The sequence below is a fragment of the Drosophila santomea genome, chromosome 2R, assembly GCF_016746245.2.
Source record: "Drosophila santomea strain STO CAGO 1482 chromosome 2R, Prin_Dsan_1.1, whole genome shotgun sequence".
In the NCBI taxonomy this organism is placed as follows: Eukaryota; Metazoa; Arthropoda; class Insecta; order Diptera; family Drosophilidae; genus Drosophila; species Drosophila santomea.
Genome location: NC_053017.2, coordinates 7,043,697 through 7,062,151, shown reverse-complemented (window position 1 = coordinate 7,062,151; position 18,455 = coordinate 7,043,697). Strand labels below are relative to the sequence as shown.

General features: G+C 47.2%; 4 protein-coding genes across 5 annotated transcripts; 2 read left to right on the top strand and 2 right to left on the bottom strand.

The window, feature by feature from the left end:
- Positions 1–130: 130 nt before the first annotated feature.
- On the bottom strand, positions 131–7,024 carry LOC120446553 (E3 ubiquitin-protein ligase MIB2). Of its 2 annotated transcripts, none has more exons than XM_039627570.2 (6): positions 6,919–7,024; positions 5,849–5,953; positions 3,632–3,799; positions 2,811–3,480; positions 2,587–2,749; positions 131–2,525 (listed from the first exon to the last, which is right to left on the bottom strand). In XM_039627570.2, the coding sequence occupies exons 2-6, from the start codon at positions 5,913–5,915 to the stop codon at positions 444–446; spliced, it is 3,150 nt and encodes a 1,049-aa protein (XP_039483504.1). In that variant the 5' UTR covers positions 5,916–5,953; positions 6,919–7,024; the 3' UTR covers positions 131–443. The 2 variants fall into 2 exon arrangements, with proteins under 2 accessions (XP_039483504.1, XP_039483503.1); XM_039627569.2 differs by having other exon boundaries at positions 6,696–7,013.
- A 74-nt stretch (positions 7,025–7,098) lies between these two features.
- On the top strand, positions 7,099–7,975 carry LOC120446557 (uncharacterized protein C1orf50 homolog). Its single transcript, XM_039627575.2, has 4 exons — positions 7,099–7,265; positions 7,325–7,482; positions 7,537–7,698; positions 7,755–7,975. The coding sequence occupies exons 1-4, from the start codon at positions 7,211–7,213 to the stop codon at positions 7,944–7,946; spliced, it is 567 nt and encodes a 188-aa protein (XP_039483509.1). The 5' UTR covers positions 7,099–7,210; the 3' UTR covers positions 7,947–7,975.
- Positions 7,976–8,160: 185 nt separating this feature from the next.
- On the top strand, positions 8,161–10,813 carry LOC120445874 (protein hook). Its single transcript, XM_039626518.2, has 7 exons — positions 8,161–8,385; positions 8,444–9,223; positions 9,285–9,845; positions 9,905–10,023; positions 10,097–10,149; positions 10,206–10,382; positions 10,434–10,813. Exons 1-7 carry the CDS (start codon positions 8,269–8,271, stop codon positions 10,670–10,672), a joined length of 2,046 nt encoding a protein of 681 aa, XP_039482452.1. The 5' UTR covers positions 8,161–8,268; the 3' UTR covers positions 10,673–10,813.
- A 123-nt stretch (positions 10,814–10,936) lies between these two features.
- On the bottom strand, positions 10,937–13,904 carry LOC120445875 (protein hairy). Its single transcript, XM_039626520.2, has 3 exons — positions 13,507–13,904; positions 12,606–12,917; positions 10,937–12,369 (listed from the first exon to the last, which is right to left on the bottom strand). The coding sequence occupies exons 1-3, from the start codon at positions 13,553–13,555 to the stop codon at positions 11,207–11,209; spliced, it is 1,524 nt and encodes a 507-aa protein (XP_039482454.1). The 5' UTR covers positions 13,556–13,904; the 3' UTR covers positions 10,937–11,206.
- Positions 13,905–18,455: the final 4,551 nt, after the last annotated feature.

Genomic DNA, 18,455 nt, shown 5'->3' with positions numbered 1-18,455 from the left:
ACTCTCCAATATAATTATAAATATATCACATTGTATACACAAAGGAAAGTTACCCCAACATATTCAGAAAGTAAAGTATTAATTTTGTTTGCTTTTGCCTAAGCACCGAAATTGATTAAAATTCACTCAATTGAATGATTTTATAATTGTATATTTGCATTTAAATGACTATTAAATAATTTTAAGCTTTAGTTTGTTTCCTATGTATTTATCGTTACCAGACATGGTTAAACGGGGCTAATAACTAGACACGAAAAGGTGCACAATAATTTGCTTTGATTCAAAAACAACGCTTAAATTTTGTCGGTGATCAATAAATAATTAGTTCGAGTTTCACATGACACGGCAATGTGTGTTTGTTTTGTGTATGTATATATACAAGCCACTTTGGTTGCTGGTTGAATTGCTGCTGATCCTGCCTGTGCTTTCGTTTCCGTTTCAACTTAGTACAGATTAATCTTCTTGAGTATTGTCTTGCGACACATGTGGCATGTCCGGAGCGTTTCGGCACAATGGGAGCACGCGCCGTGCCCGCACAGGAAGGCCACATCCCGCTTTCGTTCCATGCAAATACCGCAGAAATGCGACTCCTCAAACTCCTGCACTTTATTCTCCAGATAGCGAAGTAGATCCCCGGACGGTAGGCGTGTGGGGTCACTAGGTGACGACGTGGACGTGGGCAGGGCCACTACCCGGCCGCTGACCGTCAATCGACGCTCGATTACCACGGCACAGCGGAGACATTTTTTCATTCGGATGCCGCACTCCTCGCAGGCGATCTGATGTTGACACGGCTCAAACCGCACCAGCTGCAGGATCTCATTGCACACAATACACTCAAGGGGACCGGACACGATCACCGGACTTGGACTGGGGCCCGCAGCACCGGCCTCCAGCGCCGTGCTGCTCGTGCTAGAGGTAACAGGAGGCTTTGGCGCCTTCTTGCGCGGCGCCACCTGTGGAGAGACGTTTTGCTGTGCTGCATCGGAGTTTAGTTTCTTAACGCCCGGCGAGGCGGAGGGCGTGGATGGAGCTGCTCCTACTCCAGCAGTTGGGATATCGTTTGGCTTTGGCATTAGTTCAAATTGCTGGCGCTGTGGTGGTGGAGGTGCTGCAACGCTTCCAGGCCCGGCTCCATCGGATTCAGCTCCAGCAGCCGCAGAGCATTCCTCACGGGCGGCTGATATTGCAGACACGTCCAAGGCTTGAAGATTGCTAGGCAGCGATTCGGCTTCGCCCTGCTGCCCGAAAATTAGTTGCCTGATGTTGCGGTCCGTTATCCACTCAAAAATGCTTGCATTGGCGTTGTTTAGCTCCACTCGGCAGCCGGCCCTCGAAAGATAGATCAGAATACTGTACATCAAACGATCTTCGGGCCGAACACTTGTCTGCACTAGACTCAGGTAAAATTTGTGAATCTCAGGTGCCTCCTCTGGGTGGGGCTCAGCGGCCGACTGCAGATTGGACTTCTTAATGACGCACAAGTGCATCGCATTGTCGCCATCCTCGTCCTTGGCATTTACGTCGCAGGAGAGGCGAACGAGTCGCTCGATTACCCCGGCATGGCCCTGGGAGACTGCTAGTAGGAAAGGCGTCTGCTGGCGATTGTTACGTATATCTAACTCAGCTTGTCCCTCAGTGACCAGCGTTTCAACAACTTGGGCATGACCGTTAAGGGCTGCCAAGTGAAGTGCCGCAAAACCATCGTCTTTGCGCACATTGACCAACTGGCGGGAGAGCAACAGGATACGACGAGCAGCCACAACGTTTCCTTTAAGGGCTGCATGGTGAAGAACGTTAAAGCCGCGATTATTCTTAACCGTAAAGTCAAGATTTGGAGCGTTGCAAAGCAACTCCACTACTTCCGTATTCTCCTTGCCGATCGCGTCGTGAAGCGCCGTATCTCCGTACGAATCCTGAATGTTTACATTGGCATTGTGCTGCAGCAACTCACGAACACAGTGCGGAGTTTTCTTGTGCGCGCAGATGTGCAGCGCGGAGCAGTGGCTCGAGTTCAGGAAGTTTACCTCAGCACCGTGCTGCAGCAGAACTCGCATGGTGGCCGGCTGGTTGCCGAAGGCTGCGTAGTGTAGAGCTGAATCGCCTTCTTTGTCTACCGCATTAACGTTGGCACCCTTGGAGATGAGGTAGCTGACAAGATCGACGTAGCCCTGGTGCGAGGCAACCTGAATACATGCCTTGCCGCCACTCATCACATCCACCTGGCCGGGATTCACGTCCAGATACTGCCGCACGAAATCCAAATGGCCCTGGGCAGCCTCTCGCACCAGCTTGTCGGCAACTGAACTACCAGAGAGGCCTGAGAGCGGTGTCATTACATGGTCTGCACGTCGGTGGCTCAGGTCCATCATACTGTTGGAGCGCTCAGCTGCCGTCGCCAACGGAGAGCGTTCTAGTTTGACACATTTCGGATTCAAGGTCCACTCGAAGCCGTCGTCCAGCTGCTGGATGCGGAGGTCGCCGTCCGAGTACACCTTCACGACCTTGCAAATTTTTCCAAGGGCCTACGAAACATTTTTTAAAGAATATAAAAAAAAAAAAAAACATTACAAAGTCTGTGCTCACGTGTCGCATTATTTCGATCCATTCACCGTGACCCTTCTGCAGCTGCTGCACTTTATTGGCATCGTTGATGATGGTGACCAGGTCCCCGACACGAAAGGAAACTACCTTAACGAGTGCGGCTGGATGAAAAGTCCATCTATTGGGACAGTTTTCATACTGAACACTGTTTGGATTTGAATTGTGTTAGAAAATGAAATAAAATTGAATAAATTATGTATTCTTACCGTATATCCCCCTTGTCCGTGATGCGATGTACGGTGCCCAGTTTGGACAAATGCTCGACCATGCGCGGATTCCATCCTCCATGGCCCTGCTGCAACTTCATTAAGGCGTCAACCTCTAGGCAAACCTTGACGCGGTCGCCCACAGAAAAGCTTGGCTTCACCATGGGCGCCACCGGCTGCAACTCCTCTGGCTGACCCAGAACAGGCATGTGGTCCTTGTAGTAGTGTCCGCCGCAAGTGGCCGTAATGTACTTGAGGTCCACGTTACCCTTGTGACCTAGACGGTAGACGTTCGTCGATCCGGTTACCCACGATACGTTGGCCACGCTGCGACACGATTCGTTGTCCCAGCCCCGGATCTCCATAACCCGACCCGTCTTGCCCTCTCCGCCGTCCTGTTCGCTCCACTCCCAATCCGGACCACGCACCACTTTGGAACCCACAAAGATGCCTCGCAGCTGAATGCGCTTGGCACCTCTTCTCATGGGCACTCTTACGCCCAGCGAGTTGGGAGTGGTGTAGCGAATGAACGGGTGCTCCAACTCGTGCAGATCCGCTGCGTAACAGTAGGCGCAGAGGTGATAGTTGGGGCACTGGGCGCACTTGAATACTATGCCAGCGATACCCGCCTTGGAACAGCCATCGCAGACGACATTTGAGTGACGAACGCCTGCGAATGAATAATCAGAATGTAAGACCCTTATAAGGAATGAACTTTAAATTATTGTAATTGTAATTTGAATAAGTTGAAACTCTAGATTTTATGATTTTTTATTAACTCATACTTAAAATATCAGCTTAAAAGCAATATTTACACTTACCAACTTGAGCATTATCTACAATTATCAAGTCGTACTGGTTCTGGTAGCCCACACGGTAGTTGGTCCGGTGTCCGGAATCCCAGTTGACCACCACAGTGTTTTCCGGTGAATGTGTCGATCCGCAACGTCCGATTTCGCAAACGGTTCCAACGTGACCTTCTCCGTCGTCTGTTGCGTATGCAATGAAACAAAGTTGAGAGTGACGTGATGTGAAATGCAGAATCTATAGAGCTGCCACAAGGATGCTCCTGGGGCTGCATTGTGTGTACATCGGCATCACCATCCCCGTCCACATCCGGTGGATATCAGACATATGCAACGCACACTTTCCCCTCATAAACAACGCGCCATGACTATAAATACCCATAATCATTGACTCGGGCTCGGGCTCCAAGCGGATTTTTGTTATGCACTCGGACTCGGGCGTGCAGCTGCTCTATAATTACCCCGTATCACGGGTGTGGATGTGGAAGCGTTCTCTAGAGGGTGACATTTGATGTTGGCCTGGGGAGGAATGGGAGCACCGCTGGCTGGGCTGCCATCTGAAATTTTGTTTATGTCTATTTTCAACACACCCCAGACCCCAGTCGGAAGAATACCAAAGTCCAAAAATAAACTCTCCACATCCTCCCCAAATCTCAGGCCCGCTGGAGCTAACTGCTCGCGATCCCCACCCGGTATCTAAAAATAAGCACTCCAAAAAGGTTGGAGACAAAATGGCACGCGCCCTTGCGCCTGACATGTGCATATGCTCCACTCCACAGGCTGCTCTTCCGGACGGGAAAAGTGCGACTCGGGAAGGGAAGCACACATACCATGACCTGATCCTAGACATGTGCAGCTGCAGTTGGATACCTCATAGGCTTAGAATATACTGCGTATGATATGAAATCAGCACTTGGTAATAAACTACTTAAAATGTGAGTATTATAATATTTTATGACTTGTATTGCCCATATTAGCAACGAAATTTGTCTATTTTTTTAATACAGCTATCAAAATGTAATTCCATTTGAAAAAATACAATATACAACATTTCTTTCATTTTACTTTTAGAGTTTTTGAATTCTAATCTCGTCTTAAGGTACATATAATACCGGCGGCTTTTCAAGCTTGCAATAAGCCTCACCATCTAATTGTTTGTAATACGTTCGGAACTTTTTCCAGCGAAAGACAATTAATTCAATTAAAAACTACGCAATATTATGGTTTGGCGGGCAGCTGCCTACGGACTTACATACATATTTACCTGCCACGTAGGGTGCCATACTGTATGTACTATCGAGAGCCACACATCCATATATACGCCGTATATATATGAACCATAAAACGAAGCGACGACAGCAGAAGCAATTGGTAAGCGCAAGAATTTCGCTGCTGCCGCAGTGAGTGTTGCTAAAAATAGCGGGGCGCGTCCTCTTTACATTCAACAACGCCCCGAGCAGCAACAGCGGACACGGACGTACACCTCTCCGTGCCGTCCCGTCCCGTCCCACTGGCCCACACCCATTCTCCTGCTCCGCCGACCCTCTACGGGTGCCAATGCCAAGTAAGTTGCTTTTCGGGTATACAGTAAGTATTGACTACGAAGTGATTCCCTTTAAACCATTTCTTTATCACCAGAATATTTCTCTCTCAACTTATAAAGAATTACCTACATTATAGAAAAAAAATGTAAGCATCAGCAGATAAAACTGGATCAAAATCATTCAAATGTAGAGTAAAACTAGCATCGATCGTACCCAAGGCTTTTCTTGTTTTCTACTTTATTTTGTTTAGCTTCTCAATACCTACGCGGTTTACAAATGTTCTTTTAAGGTATTGCTTATTAGTTATTAGACTTGTTAACTTTATCAAATTCGAACATCAAATTTAAGTAAAAAATCCGCACCAAAAACTAGAAACATGAAACTTTTGTTTAAAAGCGCCGAAATAAGAAGATAAGAAGTGTTCAAAAAATATAATCGCTTATTAAATGTCCTACTGAAAATACTTCTCTTTCGGAGAATATATGACTAACCATGGGTGTTTCCCAAATGAATGCGTAAATTGGCGACATCCCCACCGACTAATCTCCACCGTACGCCGATTTCGGTCTGCACTATATAACAAAACCAACCGTATCTATAAACAGAGAGCGATGGCAAGTTAATTCGCCTCCTTGGAGGTGGGTGAAAGTAAACAAGCCTGCCTGTGGCTGCCTGAATGCGTTCTTACCTTGACTCGACCAGATCCAGTTGGGTCCGCGCACCACTCGAATGCCGGGGGGAATGGAGGCTCGCATGGCGCTTGGTTAGCTATATTTATGTAATCCGTTTCAGCCTGCAAGGAAGATAGCATAAATGTGACATTTGACAATACTCGGAGCACGGAGTTTGATGGGACCTGGCTGATAATTGGGTCAACTAAATGGCGGCCCCGTCAGCGCATGACTAAAAAGGAGAGGAGCATATCGGGGTCAGCTCAGAAGTCTTTTTGGGCTTAAAACATAAAAATCTCTCTAAGATTATTTTTCAATACATTGCAGGGGTTTAGTCCTACGCAAGAAACTACACTTTTCACAGTAATCTTTAGCGGAATTTAAATATTCTAGAGATTTCTGTATTAAAACTCCTTAGATGTCTTTGTTAAGCCTTCGCATTATATATGCGGTGTCGGGTGAGGAAATGCCATTCAAATGCCAGATATGTTTCCCGATCGCCAGCGCTTCGGTTTCTGGCAGTCCGAGGTTTTGTGGTGCGGGTGCAGCCCAGAAGCTCGCATGACGCATGCCGATAAGACGGAAATATGCACATATGTACCGCCTGGAACTACGATTCCCAGTTCGATTTTGATTATAAAAGCCAAATGCCTGTGACTCTTTGGTCAAGTAGCGAAGTCATTCAAGGAGTCGACCCGCATCTGTTGTTTACGAAAGTCGAAGCACTCACACAATCGCCCGTTTTGACATCGCACATATATATACACAGTGTATATATGTATATTTTACGTACATATATACTAATGCAAAGTTGGGTATGTGAAAAGCGATTGTAGGGGGCTTGGTTTGAGTTTTGGGGCTTACCAATGCAAGTTGTGATGTGCTACAGCTGTTTGCAATGAAAAACTTTAAGTTCTCAAGCCTTTAATGGTGCATTTTAAGCGCGCGTGCGCTTTTTATTGGGCATTTATTGTTTCCTTTCGCTAAAATTCTGTGACACCGTTGCTCCGGTAGCCTAAAGGGGTCATAGTTCACTCGAACGCGATTTGTTTTTCGCACTATTCTAACACGCCGATACCGCACTTACGGCCTATTTCTCCTGCACATTACAATTTGATAGTTAAATGACCAAAATTCACTATTTCGCTAGCACTTTAAAATAAAACTACAATTTGGTTTGCTTCTTTCTATCTAGAGACGGGCGTGCAAAATGACATATGTATTCGATAGTGATCGATAGCACATAGGGCAATCGATGTTTGGTGGAGAGTTATCAGCTATACGCAACACATGTTATTTTGTTCTTGGCAGTCCAAAGAATTACATATTTGTTTACCACAGTGTGATTTGTTATTTTTATTCATGCTCCGTAGCGTGTGATGAAAAGAGCTACCGAAATGGACCAATTGACGTATGAGACAGCTGTAAAAAAGGGTAAGCTTCTCTGATATAAGTCCTAAGAGGTAAATAAATAAATATTATATTATGTTTAGCACAACTGGTTGAGAGGAATCCCCAGTTGCAGATCAACCCCATGCGTGTATCCATGCACCAGGAGGAGGATATAATCGAATTGGCCCAACAAATCCAGAACGCTGACAAACAATTGAAAAACACAACTTGCCACAAGCTGGGGGTCATAATGGAGCAGGTAAGCTATACTTCTCGTTAAGAATAATAATACAAACTAATACATCTTCGATAGATAAAAATGCTTCAAGCCCAAGCCATGGAAATACTAAAGGAGTCCAATCTCAACAGAGATCTGCACAGTGCGGCCTGCAATTTTACCAAAAAACCAGGACAAATCTATCATCTTTATCAAAGGGCATCGGGTCAAAACTATTTCAGCATGTTATCACCGGAAGTAATTTTGTTTAAAAGAATCCTGAAAACCAATTATTAAATGCTTTGTACTTTCAGGAATGGAATCTTTCAGTTGACCAGACATTTAAAGGCAGTTACAGATTGGAATATGATTTGAGCTGGACTCCAGTTGATAAGATTAAAGAGCAGGATGAGAAGCTGAAGTGGGCGGAGCAGTGCATGCAAAAGGCTTTAGACGGTGGGCGTGGTTCGGCCATGGCAATTGATTTTAATATAAACAGTGATTAAAAGAATATATTAAAAAATATTTTTATTAATATTAGTCTTTTCCTAATTGCAAGACAAATTAATTTAAATCTTAACGTATTTAGGTTTTAATAAACAAAAATAAATAAATATTTGAAACCTCTTTATTTTGAAAACATTTTAATAAAAGATATCGATGTTTTCTATCGATAGAGAAAGTGCATCTCAAAGGCTCACGATAGCTGCTCTGCAGTTCGATTTCTGTTTTTGTTTTTAGTGCAACAGCTGAGAGCTCTCTTTTTGTGAAATTGTGCATATTTTTAGTTTGTTTTGTTTCGTTTAGCGTTTCGTTCAAACCCGCAACATGTCCGCGCCCAAGAACGAGATGTACTACAGTCTGCTGGAGTGGTTCAAGACTCTCAATCTTAATGCCCCGCATGCGGATGCGGAATCCCTGGCCGACGGAGTCGCACTGGCTCAGGTAACTAAATATGCATAAATACATAGTTCATACATATTTATTAGCTTCTTATTTACAGGCTCTCAACCAGTTCGCACCCGAATCTTTCACCGACGCTTGGCTTTCCAAGATCAAGGCCAGCGCCGTGGGCAGCAACTGGCGACTGCGAATGAGCAATCTGAAAAAGGTGACCCAGTCCGTGTACGACTACTACAGCGACGTACTCAACTACTCGCTGAGTGACTTCTCAAAGCCTGATCTGCAGAGCATCGCTGAGAAGTGTGACTTGGGAGAGCTGGAGCGCCTGCTGCAGTTAGTTCTCGGTTGCGCAGTAAACTGTGCCGAGAAGCAGTCCTACATTACGGAGATCATGTGTCTGGAGGAGGAACTACAGGCGAACATTATGCGCGCTCTTCAGGAACTTGAGGCCACCAGACAAGCATCCTCGGCAGAGGGCGGTGTAGTCAGTTCCTTGTCTCGTAGCCCTCGCACTGGACAGCCCATCCTGGACAGCAAGGCAGTTCAGGAGGATCGCGACGCCTTGGCACAGAAATGCTTCGAGACGGAGAAGAAAATGCTCCTTCTTATAGACGAAAAAACTAATCTTCAACAGGAGTTGCATAAGTTGCAACAAGAGTTTGCACGTCTAGAGCAACACTCCACGGTGATCGGAGATGATGGAGTCTCTTTGGGACCAGTCCAAACTGGATCTGTGCGCTACAACGAACTGCGGCGCCAATTGGACTTACTAAAAGAGGAACTTCTTCAGTCTGAAGGAGCTCGGGAGGACCTAAAGCTCAAGGCCCAGCAACAAGATACAGATCTGCTACATATGCAAATGCGTATAGAGGAACTAATGGTACAGACACCACGAATAAATTTAAGCTTTATATTAAAGTACTTTTCTTTTTTTAATTTAGAAAAGTTCCGCTGAAGTAACCACTCTGAAGGATGAAGTGGATGTTCTGCGGGAGTCCAATGACAAGCTTAAGATATGTGAGGCCCAGCTTGACACGTATAAAAAAAAGCTAGAAGACTATAACGACCTAAAAAAACAGGTCAAAATTCTGGAGGAGCGTAGCGCCGACTATGTGCAACAGAATGCGCAGTTTGAGGAGGATGCCAAACGTTATGCCAACACCAAAGGCCAAGTGGAGCTGTTCAAGAAAGAGATTCAAGACCTTCATGCCAAGCTGGACGCCGAGAGCAGCAAGAATGTAAAGTTGGAGTTTGATAACAAAAACTTGGAGGGCAAGAACCTGGCTTTGCAGCGGGCCAAGGACAGTTTGCTCAAGGAGCGCGACAACCTTCGCGAGGCAGTCGACGAGCTGAAATGTGGACAATTGTCCTCAAACACAGCGCTGACAGGTACCACCGTTTCCCGGGAACTGCAACCGTCGGCCACAGTAGAAAAACTACAGCGTCTGGAGGCGGAGAACAAGGCTCTGCGCGAAGGACAGGGTGGCCAGACAGCTTTGGCGGTTAGTAATATTAGGTAACATAACTTTCCAGCTTTATATTAATACGAATTTTGTTGCAGCAACTTCTGGACGATGCCAATAAACGCTGCGAGAATTTGCGTGAGCAGCTAAAAACAGCCAATGAACGTATTCTTTCCCTGTCGCATGCTTCTCAAAGCGATGATCCCATTTTAAAAGAGTAAATAATTCACTCTTCTAACTATTACTATTGCCTATCTAATTATTTTCCTATATCTTTTATTTCATTACAGAAGCGAGTTTGGCAAACAAATCAAACAATTGATGGAGCTAAATGAACAAAAGAGTGAGTCATCACTAGTGCCTTAAAAAAAAAAACGCCTTCTAATATTTTATACACAGCACTCCAACTGGAGGAAGCAGTTACTCAGAGCACGTCTCTGCAATGTAAGGTGACTCAGCTGGAAACCAATTTATCAGCACGTGAGCAGGAAATTCTGGTGTATGACGCCAAATACCGAAAATGCGTGGAGAAAGCTAAGGAGGTGATCAAAAGCATAGATCCTCGAATTGCAAGTGGTAAGGGCTTAAAAGTATTACATAGATCTACAATAATTGTTGAAATTTCAGCTCTAGATGCTAGTGTGTTGGAAAAGAGTGCTGATCTCGTCGAGGACGAACCCAAGCCCAAGATGAGTGTGATGGAGGAGCAGCTTATGACCTCCGCTTTCTACAGACTGGGTGTCAACGCTCAGCGCGATGCAATCGACTCTAAGCTGGCAATCTTGATGGGCTCGGGTCAGACATTCCTTGCCCGCCAGCGGCAGTCAGCGCCTCGCAAATCCCTAAGTGCAATGAAATCAAAGTAGAAAGCATGAACCTGAAGAGTAGGCTAAGTCTCATTTCTTGTTTGAAAATTTATATAAATAATATATAATACAAGTATTTATTGGACCTCCGCAAGGATCTATATCGTATTTATAGTACATACCCTAATAAAATTGCTAAAACTATTCAATTGAATTACCAAAAACATGAACGTACATTTTTTTTCCTAATCGACCACCCTTAAAACACAGTGTTTTTGTAAATACTTTAGCTTTAAGTATTGAATTAAATACATTTAACGCAGAGTTGAGGGCAAAAACAAATGCATACATAAATGAAGGAGTAGCTCTCCTTGGCTCTGGAGCCCAAATGGTAGGGAGTCTCGGGCATTGGCACAGGTAGGAAATGCAATTCGGAGAGGAGCAGGAGCTACACAGACAAGCGGTAATAACAATAGGTGTCATCCTTTACTTGGCGATCAGTTGGAGCTGCAAACCGCCGGCTGCCGGCTGGTTCTCCCCGAACTAACTGGCGGAGTCTACATACTTAGTACATAGGATCTCTGATCCAACGGTTCACCAGGGCCGCCACATGCTCTCATCCTGTCCAGCTGCTGCTGCAGCAGCTGCCGCCTGGGCCATGTAGTGATACTCCTCCTCCTGGCGTTGCCTTAGAGCCTGACGAGCCGCGATGCTTGTCTGGGGTCGCGGACTGCTCACCGGAGCCTCGTTTTCATTGGATCCGATGCCACTTTCGGATCTTGGTGAGGATTGCTGCGTGGCGGGCATGGACTTTAGTTCCGAAACCGAGACGCCGGAACTGACAGAGGCTGCCACCGAGGCAGGTCTCTCTTGGTGAACCGTTGGCGTTCCGGCACCGGATGTGGCCATGGCGGCAACTGTGGCTCCTGCGGAAGCGGCCACCGCCATGCTGTTGGCATAAGCCGCTGCAGCGGCAGCCACATGGGCAGCCTCCAAGCCTCCCGGAAAACTGGGACTCAACTTGCCGACCAAGTGCGGCTGAACCCGTTGCAACTCGATCAACCGCTCGAAATCCGTTCGGGTAGCAATCGGATCAACCAGGGGCTGGGCACTTAGTCCAAGGGCCGCCGCCAGCTGAACATAGTGGGGCGGCAGGACCAGAACACCATTGGCGGACTCTGGCTGCTGCTGCACGTGCGCCTTCAGCTGCTGCTTGTACTGCTCCAGGACATTGGCGCACACCTTGTTGCGGTCCTCCTCGTAGCTCAGTTCGCTGGGAGCGGCGGCATCTGCATGCGGCGATGTCTGGCCTTGGGACTGACTTTGCACCTGGATTGGAATCGGAGTTTGCGCCTGCGCCTGCAGTCCACGATTGTTGTTTTCATCCTGGGGCGCCGGCGTGACTGGCAGCGTTCTCTGCTCAGCGGCCACCATTTTTAGACCCTTGCTGTAGTCCACCGGATTCGAGTCCTGGCTGCTGTAGTCCAGCGAATGCTCCTCGGGCTGCGACTTCTTCGCGTGATTCAGGTCAAAGCAGCTGCTGCTGCTGGGACTTTCCGCAAAAGCGGCCGTCGAATGGGGACAGATCTCCACGTCGATTTCGGCTATGCATTGGTCCAGATGCCGCAGCAGTCGCGCCTTGGAACCGGGCTCCGCCAAGGTGGGCATGGTGCCCATGGGTGGCGGTTCCGGGGTGGCTAGGTAGCGAGCCACTTCGCGGGCGCAGTCCGTGTAACCCGCTCGGTATTTGTTGACCGCTGTAAGATGAAGAAGGTTTGAATATTACCATCTAAGATTGTATACAAGAAATTCGTCTATGAAATATTTCCTACATTTTATGCATTTTTTAGATACAGATAAAGTTTTGAGATCTATACATGAAATTTACTTTGTTGCGAACCTCTAAAATCGTTAGCAAATTTCACTACGAAATGTGTTACTTTAGATGGATACGTGCTTAAGTTTCTTTCCAATTTGGTGCATTTATACTCACTGGGATCGTCGAGATTGCGATGCCTCTGGAAGTGGCGGACGGTTAGTTCCAGGATGTCCGCCTTCTCCAGCTTGGTGTGCTTCGCCTGGCCCTCGCCGTTCTTGGCATTTTGGCTCTTGGTGGACTCGAGGATGAGGGCCTTCAGGATGGCCAGGCTCTGGTTAATTCGCGCCCGCCGTCGCTTCTCCATGAGTGGTTTGTTTGTCCGCTTGCTGATGTCCTGCGACGAAGTCACATTCTGCGTGGAGCTCACCAGCCCGATGGACTTTATGCCGCTGCCATTGGTTGAACCGGCGGCGGTGAATCCGATGCCTGGCGGGAATATCGAAGGGTTAACAATTAATACAATTATCATTATATCCTGCAAGTTTTTGTTATTTAATCAATCACAAATAAAGTTATCAGTTATCAACTTTTCGGCTTTCAAATTCTCATGTCGAGTTTTGCTACTGAACTATTCGAGTTCAAGGTTGTGAGTTTCTAGTAGTCCATTCATTTTATTAGTTATGAAAAAAGTGAGGCTTAATGTTTAATTCTAAGACACTTCGATAGGTTTTTTTTATTAAGGATAATAGCAATGCTAATCCTAAAATTGTATATACAAATTTTATATTTTATTTTACACTTTCATTTTACACTTCTTGGCCACAGGTGGCCCTTTCTTTGTGAAATTGTGTTGATAACTATTTTTACTTTGCTCAATGGTCATTGAATAAATGAAATAAATACCTAATAATTTATAATCATTTAAAAAATGTAAATTTTGAGCACACTTTTTAAAACGTTTTTTGTGGAAACTTTAGAGTTTTAGGTCATGTTTTGAAATCCCGTGTATCATTTCGAACATCAAACTTTTTTTGTGATACAGTTCAACTTAATACGAACAAACTTGTTGTATTACCAGGTGCTGATTTATTTTTTGAGTAATCCTTATCACGTTTTGCTGTCATTTTCTCATTTTTACGGAATCCAGAAGAATTCTTGGCGGGTCAAGCAGAATGAAATGGCGCCTTTTAAAAATTTATTCAGGGTTTAACAATTTCGAAACTGTTGGCTTAGAGTCCACGTCCGCGCCAACAATCACGTCTTTTGGTGGTTGAATCAGGACTCGAATTCCGTGCGACAAGGACACGCGACCGTTCTGTTCGAGGATTCACGGCTAACTGACGGCGAGGAGCGAAAACAATTGCGACTTTTCACTTCGTCGCTTGTCGGCTGTCTAGCTGGCAATGGGGTTTTCCGATTTTCCGCTGCCGCGTGCGCTTGGCTTGTGCAAAATTTCCCGACTGAAATGCTTGGTTAGCTCATGTTGCTGCTGCTGTTGCTGCTGCTGCTGCTGCTGCTTTGCTGTTGGTAGTGGCACGAGCCATCGTCGTGTGGCGCAGCAACCAAAGCAGATTGGAGTCAACCGACAATAAAAGGAACAACAACAACATCAACGACAGCAGCAACAACAGCAGCAACAACAACAGCAACAGCAATCAGCAGGAGCGGCAACAGCAACAAAGCCTGTGGATGTGGCAGCAACAGCAACGCCTGGCTGCCTGGCTGCCTGCCACGTTAATGGTGGTTGTGGTAATGGTTGCCCCCCGACCTCCACACACACACACACACACACAAACACACATAGATTTGGCGAAGAGCTTAACGACGCAGCGGAGGCATGTTGCCAGTGGGCGGTGGGTGGTTGGTTGTTGGTTGTTGGGCTCGTGGGCGGGGGAGGGTAAGTGGAGGGTAAGGGGAAGAGGGATTGGTGGCGCGCTGGCTGCGGCAAATGTCAGGCAGCCCAAGCGACAAGCCGGATCGACGTGCCGCCACTTGGACGGACGGCGTGACCATGTCTGGCTTTCACACACACACTGGCACACCCTCAGTCATACACACAGGAACCCACCCATACAGAGGCATACAAATCAATTCGCTTAGGCGCAAATAGGAAGTTACCCAGCACACATGGCGTATGCATGTTATTTGGCTGGAAATGCAGAGCATACTTTTAAGGGCATGATGATGGCTAACAATTTAATTGATTAACGAGTGCAGGCTAAATTAATAACTTATTAATTGATATTAATAACATAGTAGAAACTAAATTAGTTTTCAAACAAAATTGGAATTCAACTTTAAAATTATTACTAAACCTTTTGTCTTACATATTCTAAATACACTATTCAATAATTCATATTACCTTTTCTTTTCGCCAAAACCAAAAGTCGACTAAAAGCGTGTCGCACACTTTGTTCACTGGGTGGACTGCGTCAACGGCGGGTTAGCTGGAGCTGGGATCGGGTATGAGCTATGGAGTATGGGGTGTGGGGTGTGGGGTATGGGGTTGTGGCCTGCGGGCGACGAAGCAGCTCCTGCTCCTTCGACCGACTGGCTGTGGGTCGTGCGGGGTCAGTGGGGGTGGGATGGATGAATGGATGGATGGATGAGCGGGCGTGTGGGTGTTTGCTGTCGCTGACTTTGCCATTCGGCTGCCCGCATCGAAATCATAACACCAACGAGGCGAAACTTCTGTGGCGCAGCAGTCGTGGCAAATAATAAGCCAGGCCAGCGGAAAACGGAGGAGGGAGCGAGCCGGGGGCAGGAGTGGCGGGAGTGGCGGGATCCAGACGAAGACAACTGTGACAGCGGCAGCAGAAAGGACTATTAGATAAATACGATTGCTGGTGCGAGTTTTTGGGGGCGCAATGCCGTGGCAACAAAGTTGATGGCTACGAATGGCCAGCGGCGGCTTAACAAGGTGCGCAACGCATTGCAATTCCCGTCGATTTAAACAGGCCAAATGCGGACAACAACAAGTGCCCCAAACTGCGTGCCATACAATATGGAAATCCCACATTGCTGCAGTGTCCCCACATGTGGCGGGTTCACAGGACTCCGGCACTGCGTGTATCCAAAACCAATCGAATTTGTACGTAACATAATGCGTCACAAGGTTGGCAGGATAATCGGAGCTTAGCTCTTTTTACAGACGATGAGTGGCATCACATGGTTGTGCCACATTGTGGGTATTCATATATCAAGAGCCGGTAACATTATGTGGCAAACTCCAATAATGTGACTTGAAGAAAGGACTTAGGCTTATGGCAAGTTGCTAATGGGAAAAGTAAAAAGTGGTTGGGCAGAAATGGGTTTTTTGATGAAAACCGACTTCTACGTAGATAAATTTCTTGGACTTTTTGATGACACATTCCGGAAATATGTACTTGCATATTTTGAATAATAGAACGGGACACATTAACTGCAAAACTGTGTACTCATAAATACTATCATTTATACTATATTTAGCCTCCATAATACCCGAATTCCCTCCACTTTTCGGAGATTTAATTAAGACAGATTCCGGGAACTGGTGCCGCATTGTGGCTACGTAGAATTTCAATTTGCAACGCCTGAGCAGAAGTTGCCCCCGCGGCAAGGCAAACAACAGCGCTTTTGTGAATTTTTAAGCGCCAATTTGGAAACGGGGGAGCATAATGAGCAATTAGCAGCCGCATCTTAAAGCTGACGAAGGCCAGAAGCTCGTCCAGAACCTCATCCAGAACCTCACGAGTGTGGGTCTCCTGTGGGTCGTTGGCACTCGTCAGGTGGCGTTTTTATGCGGCCTGGCCAGGTGCAATCAGAGTGGAAAGCACAAACATGACCGGGGCACGGAAAGAGCTCTCCAAGCTACGCACCACGGATCTGGGGGGATAATGCCGAGGATAGCAGGGATGTATGTACGTGGAATGAGGACTGGCAACCCAATCCACTTGGCGCATGTTGCCAGCTGCCATTGCCGCCAGCCAAATTACTGAACTGAACCGAACTGAACGATGACTTGAATGCTGGCCTCGCGGGCTGGGATGCGGTGGTTGGGATCGGGCGGGTGGTTCCATGGGTTATTCCGTGGGTGGTTCGGTGGTTCAGTGGGTCTGGGCCAGTCATGTGGTGCTGGCACACACATAAATCGTTTATAGCCACACCGAGACCAGGCAGTCCGCCACCAGCGTCATCATCGTCATCGCTAAAAGCCCTGCCACGACCCTGGCTCTGGGCTCCAGTTGTACGGCTTTGCCTCTCCGGCTTTTCCCCTTCCACTTCCACTTTCTCCACTCCTCTCCAACCCCCCTCCACCTCGCAACCCCAGTAGCCGCCTCACTTGCTGCCGATGTTTCTGGTCGACTTGACAGGCTGCCCATTGCCACTGCCACGTCCCCAGAGCCCCCCAGAGCTCGGATAACCTCCAACCTCCAACCTCCCACCTTTAACCACCCTCCACCCTCCACACCCACTCCCACATCCCACTCAGACGTGCGGGAGAAGTGGCATTGTAACAGCCGGCAGCAGGCCACATGCAACCTTCGGCCACGGCTCGCTGACTGTGGGAAATACCCTACCCGCGATAGAAAGCTACACTGAAAGAAGCTACTTTATGAGTTAAATTCTTAAAGTTGATCCCGAGGAAATGCCTGCGGAGAGTGTTATAACCTAATGATTAATGAATTTCTAATCCGCTTGAACCGCTTTTAATCACAAGATTTGTTTTATCTGAAGTTCAATTGGAGGACTGTAGCAGAAATATTTTGAATATTTTTTCTCACATAATTTCTCTATTAACATAATAAAAAAGGGCATTTTTTAAATAAAATTCGCTTCTGTGCATGCCCTGCGACTGGTAGTCGGAGTCAGAGGTATAAAAGGCAAGTTAAGCGCAGACAGCAGTCGCAGCCGGAGCCCGGTGAAAGGGGATCGGAAGTTGGAAGGTGGAAGGTCTAAGAGTGGTGGCAGGAGCAGGCTGGAGACGGATCTCGTGCTCAGACCCGGCAGCAAGAACAACAATAACAATGCGAAAAGGTATTGGTGGCAAAACAGAACTGAAAATCAAACTGCGGGGGAAAAAGGACCAAAGGACTCGTTCGCACACAGACAATCGCACTGGCGCACCAGTGAAGGGAAAGCCCCACAGGAAAAGCTTCGGAAGTGCGCTCCATGCCGCAATGGCAACGGAAGCAGCACAGCACAGCACAGGACAGGACAGCAAGGACAGCAAGGACAGCAAGGACGTGAAGGGACGCGGTGCGGTGGGTTGGTTGGTTTGCTGGTTCGGTGGCTGGGGAAGGCAGTTTGTCAAGTGGCGGAGAGGAAAAGGACACGAGGCGGAGCAGGAGCTTGTGGCAGAGGGCCATGACACGACCTGCTCCTGCCGCTGTGTCGGCTAAAGAGAGAAAAATGACTAAATCAAAAGGAAGTGCGCCACACTGTGCGGTGTAAGAGCACGTACAATACGCCGGAGCTCCACTCCGCCTGTATTGGTGCGCCTGTGTGCGCCTGTGTGTGTGTGTGTTCAAGTGCGAGTGTCTGGGTGGGTGTCTGTGTGTGTGTCTGTGTGTGTGTGTGTGTGCTGGCGCGTGCTTCGAAGACCGAAAGCATGACGGCTGGAAACAACCGACAAAGGTTTAGGTATACGAAAAAATCGAAGGTGATCGAACAGTCGGAATGTATGTATGTATGAGTTGTGCACAAGGACTTAAAAGCTCAGGCTTTGTGAACCTCCTATATGTTTATTAACTATCAACTATCGGTTTTTATCAAGATCCTAGGTCAGCAGTAGGCTTGGGTCGAATTCAAGCTTAAGTAAGGGTAAGATAGAGGGGTATAACTAATTTGGAAGCTATTAACATTGTCATTTATCAACGGATGATTGTGGTTTCCAGGACTACCGAAGGTGCTGAAGTAGTTCTCAGTCTGAAGGACACCATTTGCGAAACCTTTGTCGGCTGCGCAAAGGCATGGCCACAATATGGCAGGGGCGTGGGATGAGGGGCGGCATGAGGGGCGCCAACCGAGCAGAGAGCAGTGGTG

Excerpts from the sequence above, each read along its gene's own strand:
- LOC120445874 (XM_039626518.2), top strand. The coding sequence starts at position 8,269 with ATGTCCGCGCCCAAGAACGAGATGTACTACAGTCTGCTGGAGTGGTTC. Across the intron at positions 9,846-9,904 it reads GTGGCCAGACAGCTTTGGCG|CAACTTCTGGACGATGCCAA; the intron begins GTTAGTAATATT and ends ATTTTGTTGCAG. Across the intron at positions 10,024-10,096 it reads GATGATCCCATTTTAAAAGA|AAGCGAGTTTGGCAAACAAA; the intron begins GTAAATAATTCA and ends ATTTCATTACAG.
- LOC120446557 (XM_039627575.2), top strand. The coding sequence starts at position 7,211 with ATGAAAAGAGCTACCGAAATGGACCAATTGACGTATGAGACAGCTGTA. Across the intron at positions 7,266-7,324 it reads TGAGACAGCTGTAAAAAAGG|CACAACTGGTTGAGAGGAAT; the intron begins GTAAGCTTCTCT and ends TATTATGTTTAG. Across the intron at positions 7,483-7,536 it reads TGGGGGTCATAATGGAGCAG|ATAAAAATGCTTCAAGCCCA; the intron begins GTAAGCTATACT and ends CATCTTCGATAG.
- LOC120446553 (XM_039627570.2), bottom strand. The coding sequence starts at position 5,915 with ATGCGAGCCTCCATTCCCCCCGGCATTCGAGTGGTGCGCGGACCCAAC. Across the intron at positions 2,750-2,810 it reads ACGGACAAGGGGGATATACG|TGTTCAGTATGAAAACTGTC; the intron begins GTAAGAATACAT and ends AAATCCAAACAG. Across the intron at positions 2,526-2,586 it reads GGATCGAAATAATGCGACAC|GCCCTTGGAAAAATTTGCAA; the intron begins GTGAGCACAGAC and ends AATGTTTCGTAG.
- LOC120445875 (XM_039626520.2), bottom strand. The coding sequence starts at position 13,555 with ATGACAGCAAAACGTGATAAGGATTACTCAAAAAATAAATCAGCACCT. Across the intron at positions 12,918-13,506 it reads AAAAAATAAATCAGCACCTG|GCATCGGATTCACCGCCGCC; the intron begins GTAATACAACAA and ends TATTCCCGCCAG. Across the intron at positions 12,370-12,605 it reads TCGCAATCTCGACGATCCCA|CGGTCAACAAATACCGAGCG; the intron begins GTGAGTATAAAT and ends TTCATCTTACAG.